Source organism: Lontra canadensis, unplaced genomic scaffold (assembly GCF_010015895.1).
Source record: "Lontra canadensis isolate GAN:19392208 unplaced genomic scaffold, GSC_riverotter_1.0 scaffold97, whole genome shotgun sequence".
Taxonomy (NCBI): Eukaryota; Metazoa; Chordata; class Mammalia; order Carnivora; family Mustelidae; genus Lontra; species Lontra canadensis.
In genome coordinates, this window is record NW_022631091.1 from 2,866,768 (window position 1) to 2,887,667 (window position 20,900).

At 36.9% G+C, this 20,900-nt stretch overlaps 1 protein-coding gene across 7 annotated transcripts in view; it reads left to right on the forward strand.

The window, feature by feature from the left end:
* Nucleotides 1-20,586, forward strand: part of QKI (QKI, KH domain containing RNA binding) — a 154,274-nt gene extending 133,688 nt beyond the window's left edge. Inside the window, exons 5-8 of one of the 7 annotated variants that reach the window (XR_004380253.1) lie at nt 11,457-11,544; nt 12,903-13,202; nt 15,143-16,008; nt 20,078-20,586. Coding sequence is in view for 6 of the 7 variants with exons in the window: in XM_032837176.1 (XP_032693067.1) it covers nt 11,457-11,544; nt 12,903-13,202; nt 15,934-16,008; nt 20,078-20,094 (480 nt within the window). In the remaining variant the exon portion in view is untranslated. Of the gene's footprint in view, nt 1-11,456; nt 11,545-12,902; nt 13,203-13,922; nt 16,009-20,077 lie in introns of those variants that run through there. The other 6 variants (XM_032837176.1, XM_032837174.1, XM_032837175.1 and 3 more) reach the window with 6 other exon arrangements.
* The last annotated feature ends 314 nt before the right edge of the window (nt 20,587-20,900 follow it).

Sequence of the window (20,900 nt, forward strand, 5' to 3'; positions counted from 1 at the left end):
TTTAGGGACTCCTGGGTGCCTCAGTTGGTTAAGTGTCCATCTGGTGATTTCGGCTCAGGTCATGAACTTACTGGTTATGATACCTAGGCTCACCTCTGGATCCTTGCTCAGCAGGGAATCTGCTTGAGATTCTCTCCCTCTTAAACACACACACACACACACACACACACACACAAGTGCTCTCTCTCTTGCTCTCAAAATAATCTTTAAAATACAGTTTTAAAGTTAATACAGAAGCACCTAGATTTGGAAAGAAAATATTTAAGTCCATTGGTTTGTGAGGCCAGATCATTTAACAGCATTTCCTGCTTTCATTCCCTGGATACCTCCTACTAAATAGTTAAGGGCCTGCCCTTGGTAGCTTAAGACTTTGTCAGTGTTTTCAACCCCTTTGGTGTGGTATATCATTGATACCTTCTTCAAAATAACATCGGTTTAGTATATACGTAAAGAAACCTGTTGAGGCAGTTGACACCCTTACTTACTGGAACTCATCAAGTCTCATAGGGAAATCGTTGGCAGCCTGAATATACCTGGCCCCTTCCCAGTGCGCATATCCACATTCTGTGCAGGGTAAACGATTCATTGACCCAAGGCTTGAGGTCACCCCACACAGCTGTCATTATGAAAGAAATTTCATCTTGGTTTTTAAACCCTTGGTTTTGTTTGTTTGTTTTTAAGATTTTATTTATTTGAGAGAGCGCGTGAGAGGCGAGAAGGTCAGAGGGAGAAGCAGACTCCCTGTGGAGCTGGGACCCCAATGCAGGACTTGATCCTGGGACTCTAGGATCGTGACCTGAGCTGAAGGCAGTTGCTTAACCAACTGAGCCACACAGGCACCCTAAACCCTTGATTTTTAAAATGCTTTCCAACATTGAACATTCTCTCATCATTTTTAAATTTTTGTTTTTCTGGATAGTTGTATATTACTAGTTTATAGGCTAATTATTGTTACACTTACTGGCTATAGTGTGCTTTTTAAAATATTTATAAAACACCTCAAAATACAAGGTAAGCATGGGAGCCACAAAGAATACAAGAATACCCAAAAACCAAATGCCCATGCCTTATCAGCTTGCTTAAGGAGAGTGCTTTGTTAACTGTGAAAGTTAATAAGGTTCAGAGTTCTTTTTTTTTTTTTTTCAAGATTTTATTTATTCATTTGACAGACAGAGATCACAAGTAGGCAGAGAGGCAGCAGAGAGAGAGAGGAGGAAGCAGGCTCCCTGCCAAGCAGAGAGCTGGATGCGGAGCTTGATCACAGGACCCTGGGACCACGACCTGAGCCGAAGGCAGAGGCTTTAACCCATTGAGCCACCACCCAGGCGCCCCAGGTTCAGAGTTTTTAAGTAGAGGACTTGAGAGGACTTCTTATTTTTCCTTCTTCTAAAATAATATCTGGTATACTCCAGAATAACAGCTGTTTTTCTCATAAATTACTCCTGCAGTAGAGGAAAAATTTTTAAAGTTTTAGTTCAAAATTAACTCCTGTTCCTAATTGTCAACTCCTATACTTAACTTTCCCTGATTTATTTTATGCCTACTTTAAAATGTGGTTTTTAGGTTGCTATATAGCTAAAACCACTTAAGAAATGAAGGAGTATTTGCAGTTTATTTCAGAAGTACATTATTCTTCATCCCTAAAGAAATGTGTTATTTACATTCCACATTTTGTTTATTATTATTTTATTCTGCAAGTTTGACCACCCGTACTTGGCTTCCTATCTGTGGGATAGCTAAGCAAAAGAAGCATTCAAGTGCTTTACTAACATAGTGACACAAACTCCTGTCTTATGTTAAATTTTACCCTAAAGTACAATCAGTGGGAGAGATAACACCTGTGTTATAGACCTTACAGGTTGTTAAGAAGGTTAAATCAGATAAGAATGACTAAATTCTTTAAAAATTATAAATGCTTGAAATAAAGGCTTATTTGAATCCCAGAAACAAGAGACCTTTAAAAAAAATGAGGTAGAAGAGACCTTTTAAAAAAATGAGATATTTAATTAGCTTAATTATTTTTTTTCTCTGGCCAAGGAAAGATAGATAATAAGAGTCTCAATCTCAGAACAAAAATTAAAGGGCAAAAACTTAAATCTTATTTGTCTTCATTGCAGTTATGATACATCATAGAGGTCGAATGCTACCAGGTGATACTTGAAGAAATTCCCTTCCTTTTTTCCTTCCCTGCTTTGTCTCCCTTGGCCTTATGTTGAGGTCCAAAGTTTTAGTCAGCTGTTTACAGGGAAGATAGCCCTTTAGATATCTTACAGAACAGTAAAGAACAAAAGTTAAGGTGTGAAGCAACCAAAATTAATGGCCTCAGTGTCACTGTAATGACTAGATCCAAAAATTGTTTGTGTATAAGTGAAACTAGCAGTAGTGACCTGCCATTGCTCTGAGGACAGGGCAGCTTTCTGCCTCTACTCTCAACTTAGAGGTCATTACACTGCACTTGCTGGCTCAGAAATCTCATCCGTGTGTCCTAGTGCCTATAGGTTACTTTGAAGAATCCCTGTAGTAGGTTGACATCATATATAGTAGCATTACCTGGAAATCTTTCAAGACCATGATTAACAGTTTTTTGTTTTTTTTTTTTAAGATTTTATTTATTTGTCAGAGAGAGAAGAAAGAGAGAGCACACAAGCAGGCAGAGTGGCAGTCAAGGTGGAGAGAGAAGCAGGCTCCCTGTTGAGGAAAGAGCCCAATGCTCTTTCCCAGGACCCTGGGATCATAACCTGAGCGGAAGGCAGAGGCTTATCTGACTAAGACACCCAGGCATCCCTAACAGTTTTATCATAGATACTTAGGGGTGAGCTTAGTTCTCTGTTAACCCACTAACAGTGTAGGTAACATTTTGCCTTTGTACTCTGGATGCTTTTTAGACAGATTCGTAGTTATCTTTAGATCCTTGAAATGGTTCATGGTCCTTTCCCCATAGTTTTTTGTTTGGTCTTCAGCTACACCCTGTGTAAACTTCTTCATAGCAGCTGTTCACTTTTTTGAACTTGCTTTCCTTTCCTATTTCTATCCAAACCAGACTATCAGTCTTAAATACAAGGGCCACATCTAGTTCTTTATATACCTAGACTAGTGATTGGTCTTTAGTATGTAGTGAGTATTTTGTTAAAAAGAAAATAAATTACTTTTCCTTCCTGTAGACTCATTGCTTAATCTGGATCCATGTGAGTTTAATGTGTTATTACTTCTGGAACTTGCCAGGCATTTGTTACGACATCTACAAGGTTCTACTCACTCCCTACCACCGCTGCCACTGCATGTATACTTTGCAAATTTTTTCCTCCTTTTCCCATATACCTCCCACAGCCAGTCCATTTTTAGATCATCATCATTTTCAGGTACCTGCTCTTTATCTTCTGTAGAGTCAGGCTCTCCTAAGCTCACAGTTTGTAATCATATGCCCTTCCTTTTATTGCCCCAGCCACATAGTCTGAAAGTGTTCACCTAAAATGATCTATTTCAGAGGACTTTTTTTCCCTATAAGATAATTTTGTGGCTTTGCTGAAACCAGTGTAGTGTGTAGCCCAAGGTATGGATCATATAAATCTTTCAAAAGTTTGTCATTCCTATTAAGCTTACCGTAAAGAATAAAATCTCAAATTATGTCATACTGTGTTTCACATAGGAAGAAATAAATGCTCATTATGATAAAACTTTTCTGAGATCGTTATTGCATTTAATAGATCTGTTTATGCCTTGTTGAGAAAAGAACACATTATCTTCAAAGTTAAGAAAAAAAAAAAGTATTCATTGGAGGCACCTGGAGAGCCCAGTTGGTAGAGCATCTGGCTTTTGGTCTGGCTCAGGTCATGATCTTAGGGTGCTCAGTGTGGTGGTGGGGGGCGGGGGCAGGGAGTGGGCTTGAGATTCTTTATCTCTGCCCCTCCCCCCGCACATGCATGCTCTTCTCTCTAAAATAAATAAAATTTTTAAAAAGTTAGTTTTTTTTATATAGTTTAATAAAATTTATGCAGCAGTGTTTTGTGTGTGTGTGTGTGTGTGTGTGGTTTAAACATTTCAAGCTTTTCTGGCTAAGGAAAGTGCCTCGTGCGTCTTCCTCTCTATCTTGCTTTATTTTTGGTAAGTCGTTGCTGCTAAACCAGGTATTATGATTAAGTGGAAGTTTGTGGGATAATGAATGTAATGGCAAATAGTGTAAGATACGCCAAGATTTTTCTCCCCTTACTGTGTCTGTAACATTTTGACCTACGAATTTTTCAACAAAGCCGTAAGATCGTCTTCGCATATCATTGGAAGCGGGGGCTTACACATTACCTTTTAGTAATCAGTCTGTATTGCCGAGGTGAAGCAATGGTGCTGATGTTCCTTTGCCTCTCCACCTAAGCATGGAGTTCTGATACATGTTTGCAGTGTTGGGTTTCTGTACGGTTCTGGGAATTTCTCTCGTGCTCTTCAGTTGGTGAACATCATTCTTTTTGTGTTGGACTTAGCACAGTATCTGCATCATAGTAGGGGCTCATTAGTCATCTCTTAACTAAACATTGAAGATTGGGAAAAGAAAGGAAGGTGGAATCAAGCAACTTTTAAATCTGAAGAAATAATAGATCATCATGGAGTCCACATCAATTTTTGACACAAAATGAAGTTGGTGACTTAAAACAAATTGGTGTGGTCACAAAGGCCAGTCTGGGAAGTTCAGGCTCTATGAAGTAGTAGTAATGGGGAGCCACTTCCTTGTATCAGGAAAACGAAAGCCAAACTAGGTTTTCCAGTGGAGAGAATTAATGAATTAATTGGTTAAGCATGTGCTGAAAACTACAAGAGGAGCAGGGTGTAGTACAGATTGAGCAACTATAGGCAGCAGCTCTTACCCCAGGGCTGGGAGAGAAAAGAGAGATTGGTACTGTTGTTCGACCTTAGGCGCTGTGAGAAAGTTCTGTGCAGAGGTGGAACTTGGCTGATACGGGAAACACAGTAGCTCGGAGGAGTAGATAAACTGGTTGGCTGGTGCTGTTCCTCATGGGTGACAGGAGAAAGCTTGTTCTAGAAGTGCTGGGAAGGAAGTGTGGAGCCTGAGAACATCTGGCACGGGAAGGAGCATCCCTTCTCCCCTCCATGGTTCTTCCATCTTGCTTAAATGCCCTCTACTGTGCATCTCGCTTGTGAGAGCCTACCAGAACCAGCTTGCAAAAGAAGAGAGAGTACTATCAAGAGTCCTAAACCCACTGTTAAAAGTATAGAGCTGGTCAGTTTGAAACTTAATAATCTGCATAATCTAGGAGAAAAATATTATAAAATAGGGTGGGAGGTTAATTTTTCTACTAGCGTTACGGGATGAGTTTGAGTAAATAGTCATGGATTTACATTAAGCTCTGTACCTCACATCTCCACTTGGCTATTTAAAAAGCCAAGGTATTAGCATTTTCAAACTTCATATTTCCAAACAGAACTCTTAATTCCGTTTCCCTCAGCCTTTCCCTTTATTAAATGGAGCCACCATCTACTTGATTGCTTAATCCATAAACTTGAACATTATTCTTTAATGTCTCCTTTCTCTCGCTTGTTACATCCAACTAGCTATCAAGTCCTTTTGAGTTATTTTTTTCCATCTGTTACTACTTCCACGCCAGTCCAGTACATTTTCTGTCACTGGGGCTGAAGTCAAGCTCCTCATTACTGGTCTCTGTCTAAACGTACTCAAGCTCCAAACAATCCATTCACAAAATAACAGAATATGCCTTTAAAGACAGATTCTGTTCTGTTTCTCTCCTGTATAAAATCCTCTATTTAGCTTTAAGTCAGTTATGTTCTTTGTCAAATTTTCTTTAGCTGTCAGACCAGATACAAGTAATGATTGGTATGAAAATTTTTTTAAACTTTTGTCACTCTCCATTTTCTCTTTTTCTTACTAATTTCTTGTTCAGCTAAGTGAATTAGTCATGTACTTTTTCTTTTATGCTTAGAAAACTGTTTCTACTCATGTATGTTCTTCTTAAGATTTTATTGAGAGAGAGACAGAGAGAGCACAAGCAGGAGGAGGGGCAGAGGAAGAGGGAGAAGCTGACTTCCCACTGAGCTCAGTGTGGGGCTCCATCCCAGGACCTGGGAATTATGACCTGAGCCAAAGGCAGATGCAGATGCTCAACCAACTGAGCCACCCAGGCGTCTCACCACTCATTATTTTAAATTTATAGAAAAGAATCAAATTTTTTAATGTCAATGAGCAAGTTCACGTTTGCAAGGCATTGGGAGCTATAAGAAGACTGTTTTAATTGGTTAATGGTTAATTTATGGTTATAAGTCACATGAGAAATTTCCTGAAAGCTACATGAAAAACAGAAAAAATGAGATAGTACATGGCTATATAGGATTGAGTATCCCAAAAGGAGCAACATAGATTTAGGAAAATGATACCCATATGTGTGGGTGTGATTAGGAAAAAATACACTCTGGAGGGAACAGTCTTCTGGGCTATCAAAAGAAGTATGCAGAGGATGCTTCTGGATAGGATCTTGTCTTCGTTGGGGGCAAAAAAGCACAAGCAGGCTTCTAGGAATAGTGGGAAGACGATTTTAGCTAAAGCAAAATATTTGCAAATGAGGCTGCTTATAGACAGATGTTAAGTGCCTTGATTGCTAAGCTGGAGAGTTTAGACTTTTCTTATAGGAAAGTTATTTTACTAATCACGTTTTAATGATTTGGAAATATTCATATACTTGCTTCACTTCTCTTTTGTAATTAATTACATTATTGTAGTGGAGTTTGTTTTAATGTGTACTTTTTAAATTTAAAAGCTGCCAAATAAACATGGTTTTCTTAATTTGTTACTTGAGGTCTTCGATGAATCCAAAGGATAATTCCACTTAAAGGCACTGCACCGAGGAGAGGGTATGATAAGGAGTTTAGATTGAGTATGCTGGGTTAGAAGGCAGTTTGACAGTGTGACCATATGCGACATTAGATAAGCTGCCTAACCTGTCTAGGCCTCAGGGATAACACAGTACCAGTGCCACAGAAGTGTTATAAAGTATAAATGTTTAGATGATGAAAATCTGATATCTAGCTTTAATAACATAGAGCAGCGTATAAGTTGTTCTACTTTAAAATGCTAAGACCTCTGCATTCTCAGTCTAGTATTAACCATGACCTATTTCTGTCACTTTAACATAGGTGTTAAATATAGCCGGTAATGTAGCGGTAAGTTATTATATTATTATTATAATAGACTATAGAGTATGATAGATAATTATGCATAGATTATTTATACAGATTCATAATCTGTCTTCCATAATTGTAAACCCCCAAGAAGTTCAGAAAAGAAAAATAATCTGTCTTTATCCTACTTAGTGTATTATTTTTATGTTTGTCACAGCTTGGATTATTGCAGGACTCCTCCAGACCCAATGGGGATGTTATGTAATCCTTGGTATAATATCTTTATACATATCTGAAAAATTCTCAAAATACTTAGGATGCCACAGGTTTTAGATATGGGACAGTGGACCTGTAGAAGAGTTAGCAGGTGTTTGTTATATTTTTTAAACTTCTGCATTTCAAAGGCACATTATTCCTGATGTTTCAGTAACCTCTACATAATGCTTTTCATATAGAAAATGTGAGAGAAGTATTCATTTATCCTATGACCCAGTAATTCCACGTCTAGGTGTGTGTTCAGAAAATGGAGCGGAAAAACTACATTCACAAAAATACCTTATATGAGAATTTTCACAGTGGCTTTTATCACAATATCCAAAAACATTCCAATGGCCATAGAAGAAGAGTGGATAAATAAATGAAGTACACCTCAGCTGTCCAAACAAGTATGCCACTGACACGTGCAGCATGCGGAAGAGTTTCATGAATAATGCTGAGTGAAAGAAGCTGGGGCACACGAAGTGTGTGTACTCTGTGATTCCATTATATGAAATCCTAGAATAGGAAAACTAAACTCGTGACAAAATCAGATTGGGGGTTTCCAGGAGTAGGGTGGGGGGAGGATCTTAACCTGTGAAGAGGCACAGTGGAACTTTGAGTCGATCGAACCATCCTGTGGCTTGATGCGCATCCATCAAAACTGACTGAATGTTGCACTTAAGATCTCAGGGTTCCACTGCATATAAATTATGTCTCGGATTTTAAAATACAGAGCAAATGAGAAATAAGAATTTGTAAAGTTCTAGATGAACACTTTGATTCAGCATTATAAAATACCCTTCTACAACCTGAGGTTTGGTTGTTCAAGAACAGCTTCTTTTGTTACAGAAGGAGAAGTCAGCGTTCCGTCTCTATTGAGGTGTTTGTTCTTGGGCAAGTTCTACAGAAATGCCTTTTGAAACATCTGGAGTTGAGATGTATGATTTCAGGATGCCTTGTGTGATCAGCTTTTATCTTTGAGAGAAGAGGAAGCATCAAATAAACTCCTGATATGAAGCCTGAGTGGCAGAAGCTCTAGAGCCTCTGGGACTATAGAAAAACTCAGGAGAAATTACCTAAGAAACCAGCACATTTTCTTATCTGAAGTTCTGTTGGAAAGAGAGATGGCATACCCCTTCAGCATCATTCAGGCAGGAATACGATGTCAGGTTTCACTGACAAAACCAGGACAAGAAGGTTTAACTAACCACTTCTCTGCTAGAGTAATTCTGTAACGAACTCTGTGGACTCCTGAGGCACAGCATCATGCTCTGTGCGTACAGAACGGCGGGCGAGGTGGGGAGAAGTGATGAAGATGCCAGAGTGAAGCTAATTCTGGAGTGAGACCACCACGTTTAAATTCCAGCTTCCGAACTCAATTTTGTGCTCTGCTAGGAGGTGTTAGTGTAGCCCGCCGTAATGGGATGTAATCAGTGTGCATACTGTAATTCATAACTCGTGAATCTTAGTGGCCTCCAGTGAGGTCATTGTGGCAGAGTCCATTGCGGCTGCCTAGGGAAAGCTGTGCTGCTCTCCTTTTGCGTGGGCGAGGGGGAGGTCTATGACCCTACATCTGTTTTTCAGTGTCCTGCACCCTGTAAAAGGTCAATACATACATGCAGGAACCTTGATGTGCACACATGTATGTCTTCCATCATCTTTCTCTTTGGCTTTCTCCTCTGTTTTAACACTGCATCACCAGCTAATGAGTGTGGTTAAATTGTTACCCAAAAAAACAGTTGGGTGAAAACATGCATTCCAGTCCCTCTTCCCTCTGCAGCACTCTCTGAGACAATAGGTCACATAACTTCTTCCATCTTTATTTCTCTTACTTGATGACGTTTTCAAACATGTGCCATTGTTTCACTGTTGAAAGTGATGAAGGTATACCTATTGCTTTTCTTTTTTTTTTTTAATGTAGAGTATAATTTATATGTTTCTGATACTCCGTTACTATGTATAGACTTAAATTTGAAATGATTTGATGAGATTTTAAGATCACTAGCTTTCAGGGAACAAGTTTAAGGGGTTTGGGTTAGATAATGGATTGTTAATTTGTCCCTTTTGCTGATGCTTTTCTTACCATTAACAAGTAATTGCTATGGCTTTCAAAGAAATCCTGTTAATTTTTTCTCTATCATCATTGTACAAGTTCATAGGGGTCAAGGAATAGTAATTCCACAAGCGTTCAAGTCTCCTCTGTTTTTTCCTACAAAGTAGGTTTTTGAAAAGTTGGCAGTGACACCTTAAACTTTATCTTTGTGATGTTTTCATTCATCTTTTTAATTCTTTGTGGTTTGTTAAAAGCTAATTTAGCAGTTCTGTTTACTATAAATAATAGTACCCTTTTTGCTGCTGTAGTGCCAAGGACAGAGTTTTGTGTATCATTAACAGTTGCAGTAGGTAGGGAGGACAGAGAAGCTTGTCATCTGGTCCTGCTCCTTTCTGAATCAGGTCAGAAAAAAGTGTCATTGGGTTACTTTGTTTTTAAATATTAAGTACCGAGGATTAGATACCGCATAATACATGAGAGTAGTACATAGTTCCACTGTCTTCTAGCACCGTCTTCAGGAATGAACCTTAGTAAATTGACCTTCATCTACTGCTTTCTTTTGCTGTAGCTAATGCTTACCCTATAGGATTTAGACATTTGAGATTTGGAAATAAAAAGATTTTTCGTACCAATCATTTAGAAATACTAGCAAAAATAACTGGTGGGACAGGGTGAATGGGAATATAGGCAGTGATAAATAAGAAATAGGCTCTATTCTCAAGGAACTTACTTTGGTGGTGGTGATGTACATGAAACTATAAATTAAGGTAGAAACAGTATAATCTAAGGAGGGCCCTTTGAGAAGGTGACATTTAGGTTGGGAGTTTGCAGAGATTAGGTAGGATTTAGAAGGAGGGTAGAGTGGAGTGCAGAGGAGCATTCAAGATAGGGGAAATAGAAATATGCACAGAGATGCGTAACAGGGAGTGATTTGATTTGATTTATGGTAGAAGAAAGGTGTAAAAAATAGTGGAAAACTAATTGCTTTACCTTGAGAAGATAATTTGGGCCCAGATCCACAGATAGCTTAAATGGTTTATATTTTTAGATAGCAAGAAACTAAGAAGGGTTTAAGACATAAAAATGTTAAGGAACATTAAGAAGAAAAGTTGTGTTTTGTGCAGTTAATCTTACCCTTATATATAGATTGATTGGAGAAGAGATACCATTAACATAATACTGTGGTAGTTTTGGTAATACACCAGTAATGACCAGAACAGGGGTGATGACAATTGACAGAAAGGGTGGGGCAAGTCCAAGGTAAATGGGATGGCCAAACATTTTGATGGTCAGAGACAATCCTGGTATTTAAAGCCTGTCACTGTCACATAGTTGTTAAGAGCTTTTACTTTTAAATGTCTCAGGGGTTAGACAGTGTATCGTACGGTGGCCCTAAAGATAGATTTGCTTTAGAATGATAGTATTTACTAATTGAGAGGAGACAGGAATGTTGGCATAAGAGAGCAGAATATATATTCAAATTTTAGAAATTCTTATGATTGTGATTTTATTAAAGTTTCCTTTTTGGAAAATTAAACAGAATTCTCATATGTGAATACGACCGTCATATATTACATGTTTAAAATCCCAGTTTGGTGGGGGCTGGGGAGGGGGTTGCGTGGTTTTTTGGTGCATTGTTGGTGGTTCCCCCCCCCCTTTAATGAGCACATTGAGTTTCTGAATGTGCTACAAAATGATGGTTAAGAGAATAAATACACTACATTTAATCTTGACTAACATTTACTCCATTTAGCTAAGCTTTGGGGGAACTTTAATAAATCAGTGTAGTTTACATAAAAAATGTCCACACGGGACTGTAGCTAGGGGCGGTTGAGGGTATTTTGGGTATCAGTATGTCAGCACCTTTTGGTTCTGTGGTCCCCCCCTCCTTTGAGTGAAGCCAGTGGCTGTAGTCACATATTCCTTATTGTAAGGTCTGTGAGTAAATACGGCTGTGAGGGACGCGGCCCATCTTAAGTGCTTACTGCTCTCGTGTTTCCACGCACAGGCAGAGGGAGAAGACAGCCTGAAGAAGATGCAGCTCATGGAGCTTGCGATTCTGAACGGCACCTACAGAGACGCCAACATTAAATCACGTAAGCCTGAGGCTGAGGTCCATGGTTATAGCCGTAGCAGCTGCTGGGTCCACAGACCTGTCTCCTTTTGGCAACACAACACACGATCAGTGAGAAAGTGGAGATTCGAAATAATGGTCACTTGATACAGGACTAACAGTCCCATTTTTACTGTTTTCATGAATTGGGGACATTCTCCTTTATTCTGTGTCAGCATGTCTAACTAAGTTTTGGGTTTATAAACTTTATTGTTCTGGTGAAATTTCAACTTCTAAATTCAAGAGTTTCAGGAAATTTCCTATTCTGTTAACTACAGATTTAAGGCTTCTCGCTTACTCTGTTATATTTATACAAAAGACAAAAAAAAAATTTTAATTTTTTTTTTAAGCAAATTTAATTTGGAATGTATCTGAAAGCAGCGACCCTTCTGTCATATTCTGTCCTTTCACCTTGCTTGCTAATGTTCCCCTCCAGTTTTTTTTTCTGTTGATTTCAAATGTGAATGAGTTCACAGAGAGCAGTAGGTGATATTATTTTTAATCCCAGTTTTCCTTTAGATATATCTCTGGATGCTTTCATAAACTTGAAGAAGATTGCTGTTTTACATTGTGAGGGAATTAAAGCTTCACAAGTCTTTCAATGAACATAATCTTCTACTTAAATTACTAGCTTTTTCTTTTTTTAAAGAAGTAGAATTTTAAAGTCCTAGCCAACTTTCCAAAGTAGAGGCACTTGAGTGGATTCAGAAGTGGTTGCTTTACAAAATGGAGTAGATCATTAACAGTCTTATATTTAGGAGTGGGACATTTTTTAATATTTTTCTATGAAGTTCATTACAGATGCAGGAAATATATATAAAACTAGTAGTTAGTCGGTTAATACATAAAAGTTACTCTTTTCTTAATTTGAAACTTAAGCTATCCTTTTAGAAATTAGCCAAAACTGTATTTCTGTGGACTCCAATTCCAAAAAATTTTTAACATCTTTTAATGCAAGTGTTTTCATGTGCTTCTGCATGTATCTTTAGTCTCATGAGATCTTAAAAAATAGATATATCAAATATATGAACTAAATATAACCTGTTTTAATGGTCTCATCCTTTTTTTGTTTGTTTTTTATTTTTTGTTTTTGTTTTTTTTAATTTTTTACAGTGGCTTGTTAATTTTTGCACATGTATTCTTAATCACACTGGGAAAGGGGAAGCTGTTTGCATTTGATCAGTGTGCTTTGGCATTTTGTGTGATCAGCGCATGTACTAATGATTTCCTTTTATTTTTCTTCTTTCCTGCTTTTCCTTTCTTTTTCCTACTTCCCTCTCATTTTCCATATGTTATACTGCTGTCTCTACACTTCCTCCTACATTTCTTTGCTTACTGTAGCAGCCCTTGCCTTTTCTCTTGCAGCAACAGCCCAGGCTGCCCCAAGGATTATCACTGGGCCTGCGCCTGTTCTCCCACCAGCTGCCCTGCGCACTCCTACGCCAGCTGGCCCTACCATAATGCCTTTGATCAGACAAATACAGACCGCTGTCATGCCAAACGGAACTCCTCACCCGACTGCTGCAATAGTTCCTCCGGGGCCCGAAGCTGGTTTGATCTACACACCCTATGAGTACCCCTACACGTTGGCACCAGCTACATCAATTCTTGAGTATCCTATTGAACCTAGTGGTGTATTAGGTAAGTTGTTCTCCCTGTGTGGCTGGCAGTATTTTTCTTCATAACTTCTGTGCCTCAGACTTTGAAATGATTGCATTAGCTTTAGAGAGGCAAGACAAGTTTCCATTAGGAAGACAGAAGCCTAAAGTTTGTTTTATTTCGGCCTCTCTTAATGGCTCCCCTTTTAAGGAATTGCTCCTTAAATTTGCTTGGATTCTCTTTGATAACTCCAATTCACTTTGGGTAAATCAGTTATAAACATTTTAAGCAGAAAATACTTTTTACCGGTGCCATTACTGAGGTCATTCTGAGTTTGGCCTGTCTCCCTCCGTTAGCTGCACTGCCTGTAGTTAGATTCCTTTCGTCTTAGGGAGGTACTTAATTGTCAGCTAAATTTTAAGTTTCTGTGTGGGAATATTTTGAGATCTTTTTTAAAACGGCTGTTACTGTCTGTGTGTTTTCTAATATTTGTGATCACTTAAAATATGAAAGAGACCTGGTAAATTAATTGGATTCTTCAGGTTTCCCAGTTTTTCTCTTTTCAAGTTCTAGTTAATCTCAGTCATAAGAGAAACTCCTCTGGTTTCAGTAGTACAGTATGGAATCGATAAGTAAATACCAAGTCATTGTTATAGAATCACATTTGAGGCAAAAGTTAAGATCATACTATGAAAGCTTGGTTTTACATGAACAAAAAGTGGTGTGCTTGAAAGAGACATTACTGATGCCTTTTTTTTATAGAGTGGATTGAAATGCCAGTCATGCCTGATATTTCAGCCCATTGACTTGCTGGATGAAGGACTAGGATACAGCAGCTGTTATAACACGACCAGTCAATGTGGGACAAACTGTTTCCGTGCTGCCCCTTTGTTTTACCAGACAGAATTTGAATACTTTTTTTCCTTGAATTGTATATGACCTTGGTGCTGCATGCATGCTGTTGACTCTTAGGACTTTGATCTTTTAAGGTTTTTTTTCCAGCATTAATACTGATTTATAAAAATTTGGAAGTCTTTAATGAACCCGGACACTAAGATTCAAACTTGAAAATTCGTTGTTCAATTAAAGAAAGCCACAATGCTCTGTATGTTATCTGTGTGTGTGCACGCACTCAGGTGCCTTTTGTTTCATGAGCAAATAGGTTTTATTGTACATGTGTTCCGTTTATCTCTAAATCATTGTATAAAGTATCACAGGTCAGAATTATACTATAGAATTGTTTATGAGAGGCTTGTTTCTGTTGCACATTTCTCGAAGCATTTTTAAAATAACATGTAACATGTAACCTGTTTACGTTTTCCTTTCTGTTAACGCTCTGTCCTGTGGCCCCATGCCTGCTCCTCTCCCCAGAGCTCCTCTCTGCTGCACGCACAGCGTCTGTTCGAGGAGTTTGTTGCTTCCTGCAGGGCTGGCGCTCTAGCCACCAGCTGCTGTCCAGCACTCTCACTGCAAGATCTCGCTGATTTTGCCTCGTGGAATTATACTTGTCTAAGATTAGTTTATCTAAAATGAAAAAGGGGTGATGGACCAGTTTACTGCTTAGAAACAGCAAGAGGCACTGCAGTTTCTCATTTTAAGCACTGTGTTTTTTCTTATGTTGGGAAGTTTTTATTTATAATACTTAATTATTAAACTGACAAAAGCACAATGTACAGATACCTAATTGGCATAAACTAAATGACCAAAATGACCAGTCCTATTTCTCGCTTTGCCACCTAAGCAGTAAAACATGACATTGAGCACTTGGAGAACTGAGAAAATTATTTCAGATCGCTAAGTTATAATAAATTTGCACACAGATAACATGCATGATATATCAAGCCTCACATCATATTATTTTAAAATAAGCAGTGCCCTTCAAAACAGATGCAGACATGTGTGTTGGTGGTAGTGAGGAGATTGGTATTAGCATCAAATCTTCATTGATGACTAATTTTTAATTCCCTTCCTTTTATCTTTAGGTATGGCTTTCCCAACGAAAGGCTAAGAATTCAAGAACGGTCTTAACTGAACCCTCATCAGATCTGAATTTAACAAATGCTTAGTCTCAGCAGCCTCCGTGGGGGGGTTGGGGGGGGAGCTTAGCCTAGCAGTCAGTGACTTACTTGCACTTTTTGCACACTGATAGAAAGTAAAAGTATGTTAATAATTTGGTTTAGTCTGTAATCTTACAAAGTAACGGTAATTTATAAAGGAGTGTATAGTAGTATACTGACTGCTAAGTGTACTATACTGTTTGCTTTACTAATCACCTAATTCATTGCAGTTCATACTTATTGACTCAAAGTTTAAAACCACAATCTGTAGGCTTTAAGAATTGCTTTTAAACCTTTTTAAGTGATAAACTCTGGAAGTGGTCTTAAGGTTAGCAGATAATTGTCAGTATTAAACATGGCATTATTTAAGTGGTCCTGCTGCAAGAAAGGCACTTCAGTGAATATGTGAATAGTAAAGCTTAAATATGTTTGGATCTAATAGAGTTGATGAAATACTGTAACTTGGGATTGTGAATGAATGGATAAAATAGGTTAAGGCCAAGAGATTTGAAATGAATGCAATATTAATAGACACATATATACACAACATGCTATGGTTAATTTTAAAACTACTGTGCCTTAACGTGTTTCTTAAAATGAAACTTTTGTAGTAAATGAATATTTGAAATCCATTTTGATAAACCTGCTGTTAATGTTTGTTTTTTTTCCCTTGTGAATGTTTTCTAACTTTGTCTTGGTAATTGCAATTTAACTAGGTGCGGTGGCTACTAAAGTTCGAAGGCACGATATGCGTGTCCATCCTTACCAAAGGATTGTGACCGCAGACCGAGGTTAGTTTAGTTCTGCAGTTCTTGTTTATAAGAAATGCGTTGGGTGTCCATAATATTTGCAACACCACACCTGATGGAAAAATATAACTGCTTACCTGCACACCATTTCTTTTTCTAAATTGATTTGTCATAATTGACAGATTTAAGGGTTGGGATTTTTTTTCTTTCTTTTCTTTTCTTTGTTCTTTTCTTTCTTTTTTTTTCTTTTTTTTGCTCCCTTCCTATTTTAACTTATTAAATCCTATATTAGTATGTACTGTGATATATTCCTACTAAAACATAAATTAGTCCATTTGGGGAGCTATTAAATTTTGATGTCACCTTAATTATTTTTCAGTCATAATTTTTGCTAAAATTTACCTTTTAATTGTTCTGAAATTTTGGGTTGGTTTTGCAAAAAGAACTGAGCGGATGGTGCTTTAATGAGAGAAGTAAAGGAATATATGCCTCCTGTGTCCTTGCGGAGAAAACTGAAGATTTAGTTTCCATTTTCCTCTTTCATAAGATATTTGAGCCACTGTGTGAACATGAGGTCATACATGTCAGGCACTTAGCTGAAATCAACAAAGTAAGGACTGTGAAGATAATTTTGATGCAGTTGGTGGTTTTTTTTTTTGTTTTTGTTTTTGTTTTTTAATAAATGAGAAAATCACTTCCCTTTTATTCTTATATTATCCTGCCAAAATGGATCCTTTGATTTTGTCATTTGCTGCTAAAATATATTATCTGAAGGTAAACTATCTCTTAAAGTTCTATGGAGACATGAATCCAGCTTTGAATATGCTTTTTTGACTAACCTGTGACTGGGAAATAAGTCTTCATTTTTCTCCTTTTCAGCATTTGTAATTTGTGTCCTGTAAATGCCCTTGGACCCTTTTATAAATTATTTATGTTTTTGAGGAGTAATATTTTCGGTTTATTGACATTGAATTGTTTTCTAAGTTAGTCATTACAGGATAAGAATCTGAAGCAAGGTAGAAAAAGATTTTTCTCAAGCTTCTGTTATGGCACATTTATTACTAATTAAGTTGATCAGACTCTCTAATAATTAGTGGGAAAAGTGATGGAATTTACACTCCTGTACTACATCATCTCTGAACTTATGAACAACCTATTACTTCACATGGTTCTTCTGATTCCTGATGATAAATACTGGACACAGCTGTTGTCCACATCAGAATAAAATACTTTCCAAAGATATGGATGATATTTATTTAGCATCATACATAATTAAAGAGTCTTGAATTGAAGACTTCTAACTAGTACATACATTACTTGTGATTATTCAGTGAACAGTATAATTAGGCCCCGAGCTCAGTGATGATCTGTGACAATAATACACCCTGTAGGTGTGTCATGTACAAGTGTATGCACCACCTTCTTGCAGAGCAAGCCTCCTAGTGAAGGAAGAAAGTTTTTTTTAAGCTACTTTGGATTTAAGGAAACCGGATAATTCCATGAATAATTTGAAGCTTTTTTTTTTTTTTCATACTGTTAATGTCTGAAATAGTTTGAAAGAGTATTTTAAAGTAGTTTTTATTTTATTAATCTTTCCCTTCCTGCCCCTTTTAGGAGATTTCTCTTAATTTTGTTTTAACACAGTAATTATTGGTTATTCAATGCAGTGCCTTGAGATAGTTGAAAATACTAGGAAGATTTTATAGTATTTGGAAATGACAACACATTCCATGCGTGGCTCTTTTGTAGTTATATGTGTTTTTGATTAGTCTTGTCATTTTATCCAAAATGCAATGTCAGCAAACCGAAATGCTACCTTTTTTATTTTCTCTAAATAACAGAATACTTGTATACTGCTGTTACTATCACTGTATGCACTCATTGGGTCTAAGGGAGATGTCCGAAGTCCTTCATTTAAATTATTTATGATACTACTGTTTTCTCTATTTTTGAGGTTTTGTTTTTTTTTTTTTAATTTTTGAAGGGAAGAATAATATAAGCATTCATTTAATGCAAGAAAACTCAACCCTTGGACATATAACCATGTAATTTTATATAAGTGTTTAGAGTACTGCATGGTTGACAGATATATCTAGCTCTTTACTAAAAATAAGCCCACTTCTACACATATTTCTAAATTGAATTTAAAGCCTGTAAAAGACCAACTGACTTTTTAGTTGTAATGAACCATAAGTGATTTTGCACAGCTGATACACCTGTGTGTACTGTAGGAGGCCAGGACTTGGCAGAGGATGTATTCTATCTAGGTGTACTGGTATATTTATATGAGTGGTAATTTGCTTTGTTTATATATTCCACACATACACACACACACACACACAAAATAATCAGAGTTTTTCTGAGTGGTGATTTTATAAAAATCATCATTTATATAATTTGTATAAGAAACTTAATGCAAATGCAATTTTAATCAAAATTTAAAGTAATATCAAAAATGCTTTAAGATTCTGTATTTTGGGAGTACTTCCTATGAAGTGGTATGACTACATCGTGTGAAATATTTATTTTCTTTAATTTTGGAGTAGCAGTTTTTATTTTAAATTAAATTCCACTTATTTTTAAGAAATTCAGGGAAGATTTGGTCTCATTGAAGATACAGTATTTTTGTAGTATTTATAAACTATCCTAAATGATAGACTCTAGAAAGCATTTTTGTTATATGAAAGTAAACCAGTCCATTATATAGATCATTTCAAATAACTCTGTGAACATTATACCTACTGGGTTATGATTTATGAAGTGGCATGGAACCTACCTTTGCACTGAATATTTTTTTCATTCACATCTCCTCTGCCTTAGTCACAGTGGCAACAGTACAGAAAATTCTCTCAAACCTCAGAATATAGTAGAAATAATTAAGCTGTTGAATGAGTCTTAAAAATCATACTACTGTTAAGTGGACCAAGTTTGGTGAAGCAGAATGTGACAAAGGTTGATTTATAAGGAAGGAACAACTCGAGGACACTGGGGATGATAACTTTCCACTTGAGAACTACTTTATGTTTTACTGTAATTTTTTAATTTTTTTTGTTCTGTTTGTTGTTTTGCAAAAGAAAATAGTATTTACAGGTGGCTTCTTTTAAAATATAAAATATAAAGCAGGAATGTATATGAAATGTCAGATTTTATTGTATTTGCAGAGTATTAGCTTTGAAATTGAATAAAGAAAGCTGTTTGTAGTTTTAAAATGCCTTATTGGTATCAGTTAGAAATTTCTTCTATTTTTTGATGTACTTAGAGCTTTTTGAGTATAGAATTTTAAATGGCAGGATTTTACAGTGTTTACATGCAAGTGCATTTTATAAGTGTTCTATATGTGTAAAATAGTATTTTCAACTAGAAAGTGTTGGCTAGCGCAAAAGGCCTGGCCTTTTTTTGGTTCCCATGATGTTGCCTACACTGCTAGACTACAGTTTAGTATTGCTTTGTATCATAAGGCCAAGAAATTCCATGTTGTTTGTAAATAGAATAATTGAAAAAGCAATAAACATTTATTGAACAAAAGAAACCTTGTTTGGCCCAGAGTTTATGTTGAACCAAATTGTTCACAGAAATTTAAATTTCTTTAGACTCATTTCTGTTAATCATCAGTTATTAATAATCACATCCATTCATTAATAGTTGCTTTAATGCTTGCATCTGAGAGAGTACTAATGCTTAATAGCAGTCAGATACTGATAACTGCACTGACTGTTTCAGAATTCTGTATATCAAACCTATTCATTGTTGTTGTTCTCCAGTTTCCTTCATTGACTGCTACTAACTATTAGTTGTTAGTTGTATTTATTTCTATTTTTTCTTGTTAACCAGTTTTTTTGTTTTTTGGGGTTTTTTTTGTGGGATTGGGCTCTCCTTCATTTGTTCAAATCATGATATGAAACTGTCATGATTTTTATTGTATTCTGTAGATGGTGTCAGTCAGTTTGTCAGAATTAAACATGCTTTTTTTTTTATTAGTTGTGATTAGTTTTTCATGTTGTCATTAAGCCGTCACTAGCTGAAACTAATCTCTTCTCTATCTTTTCTTTTCTTTTTTTTTTTTTGTTTTTTTTTTGTTTTTTTGTTTTTTTTTTTGTTTCTAACCACCCAGCCGCCACCGGCAACTAACCTATGACCTTCTGACCTCTGAACTCTTCACCCAATGATGACCTGACCATGCCTGCCTGCTGATCAGTTAACTGGTAATCGCCTTTGCTTGCCTGTCGTCAGTGCAGCGAGCTGAGGCACTTGTCCGTTCGTCTTACCATCTAACCAAACAAAAGACAAAGAAATTGTTGTCCTCCAGTTCAGCTTTCGGTTTTTCTTTCTGTTTGGGTGAAAGTGGTTCTAGAACCTGCACTGAATAGTAGTAAAGCAATAAGGCCCAATTCATCCCACAGCACTGATCATCTTCTCATGCCCTACCCTCAGCGAACGGTAAGAAGGCCTCACTTCAGAAGGGGAGACAGATGGCCCTTAACTACTCAGTGACAGAGGCAGTTACTGTGAGAGACTTCTAGGAACCTTCTTCTCATAGCGAGTCACAGCTCTCTGAATGTACTGTGTGATGATGCATCATGCATGAACCTTTGGTCAGGGATGTCATTGGTGAAGTGATTTCAAAAAGTATTCAAAATTTGATATGCTGTTTAGTCACTACAGTGCCCTCAAAGGGCAGAAGTTGCAGCCTTTTTTATATTGCCTGCCAAAATTTGAAGTATTAGAAGTGTGCCATGAGAGAAAAAACTTGACAAGGAATTTTGAGAAGTAATGCAAAGAGCAAAACTGCAACACTATTTTTAAAAAGATAAATATCTGAGTTAAAATTACTGAACCTTTATTTTACAACCTCCTTTAAAAACTATACGAGAACAAGGTACATGCATTATGTGTCACATTACTGGGCAAACTGTTCAAATATTTTTTTTAAACCT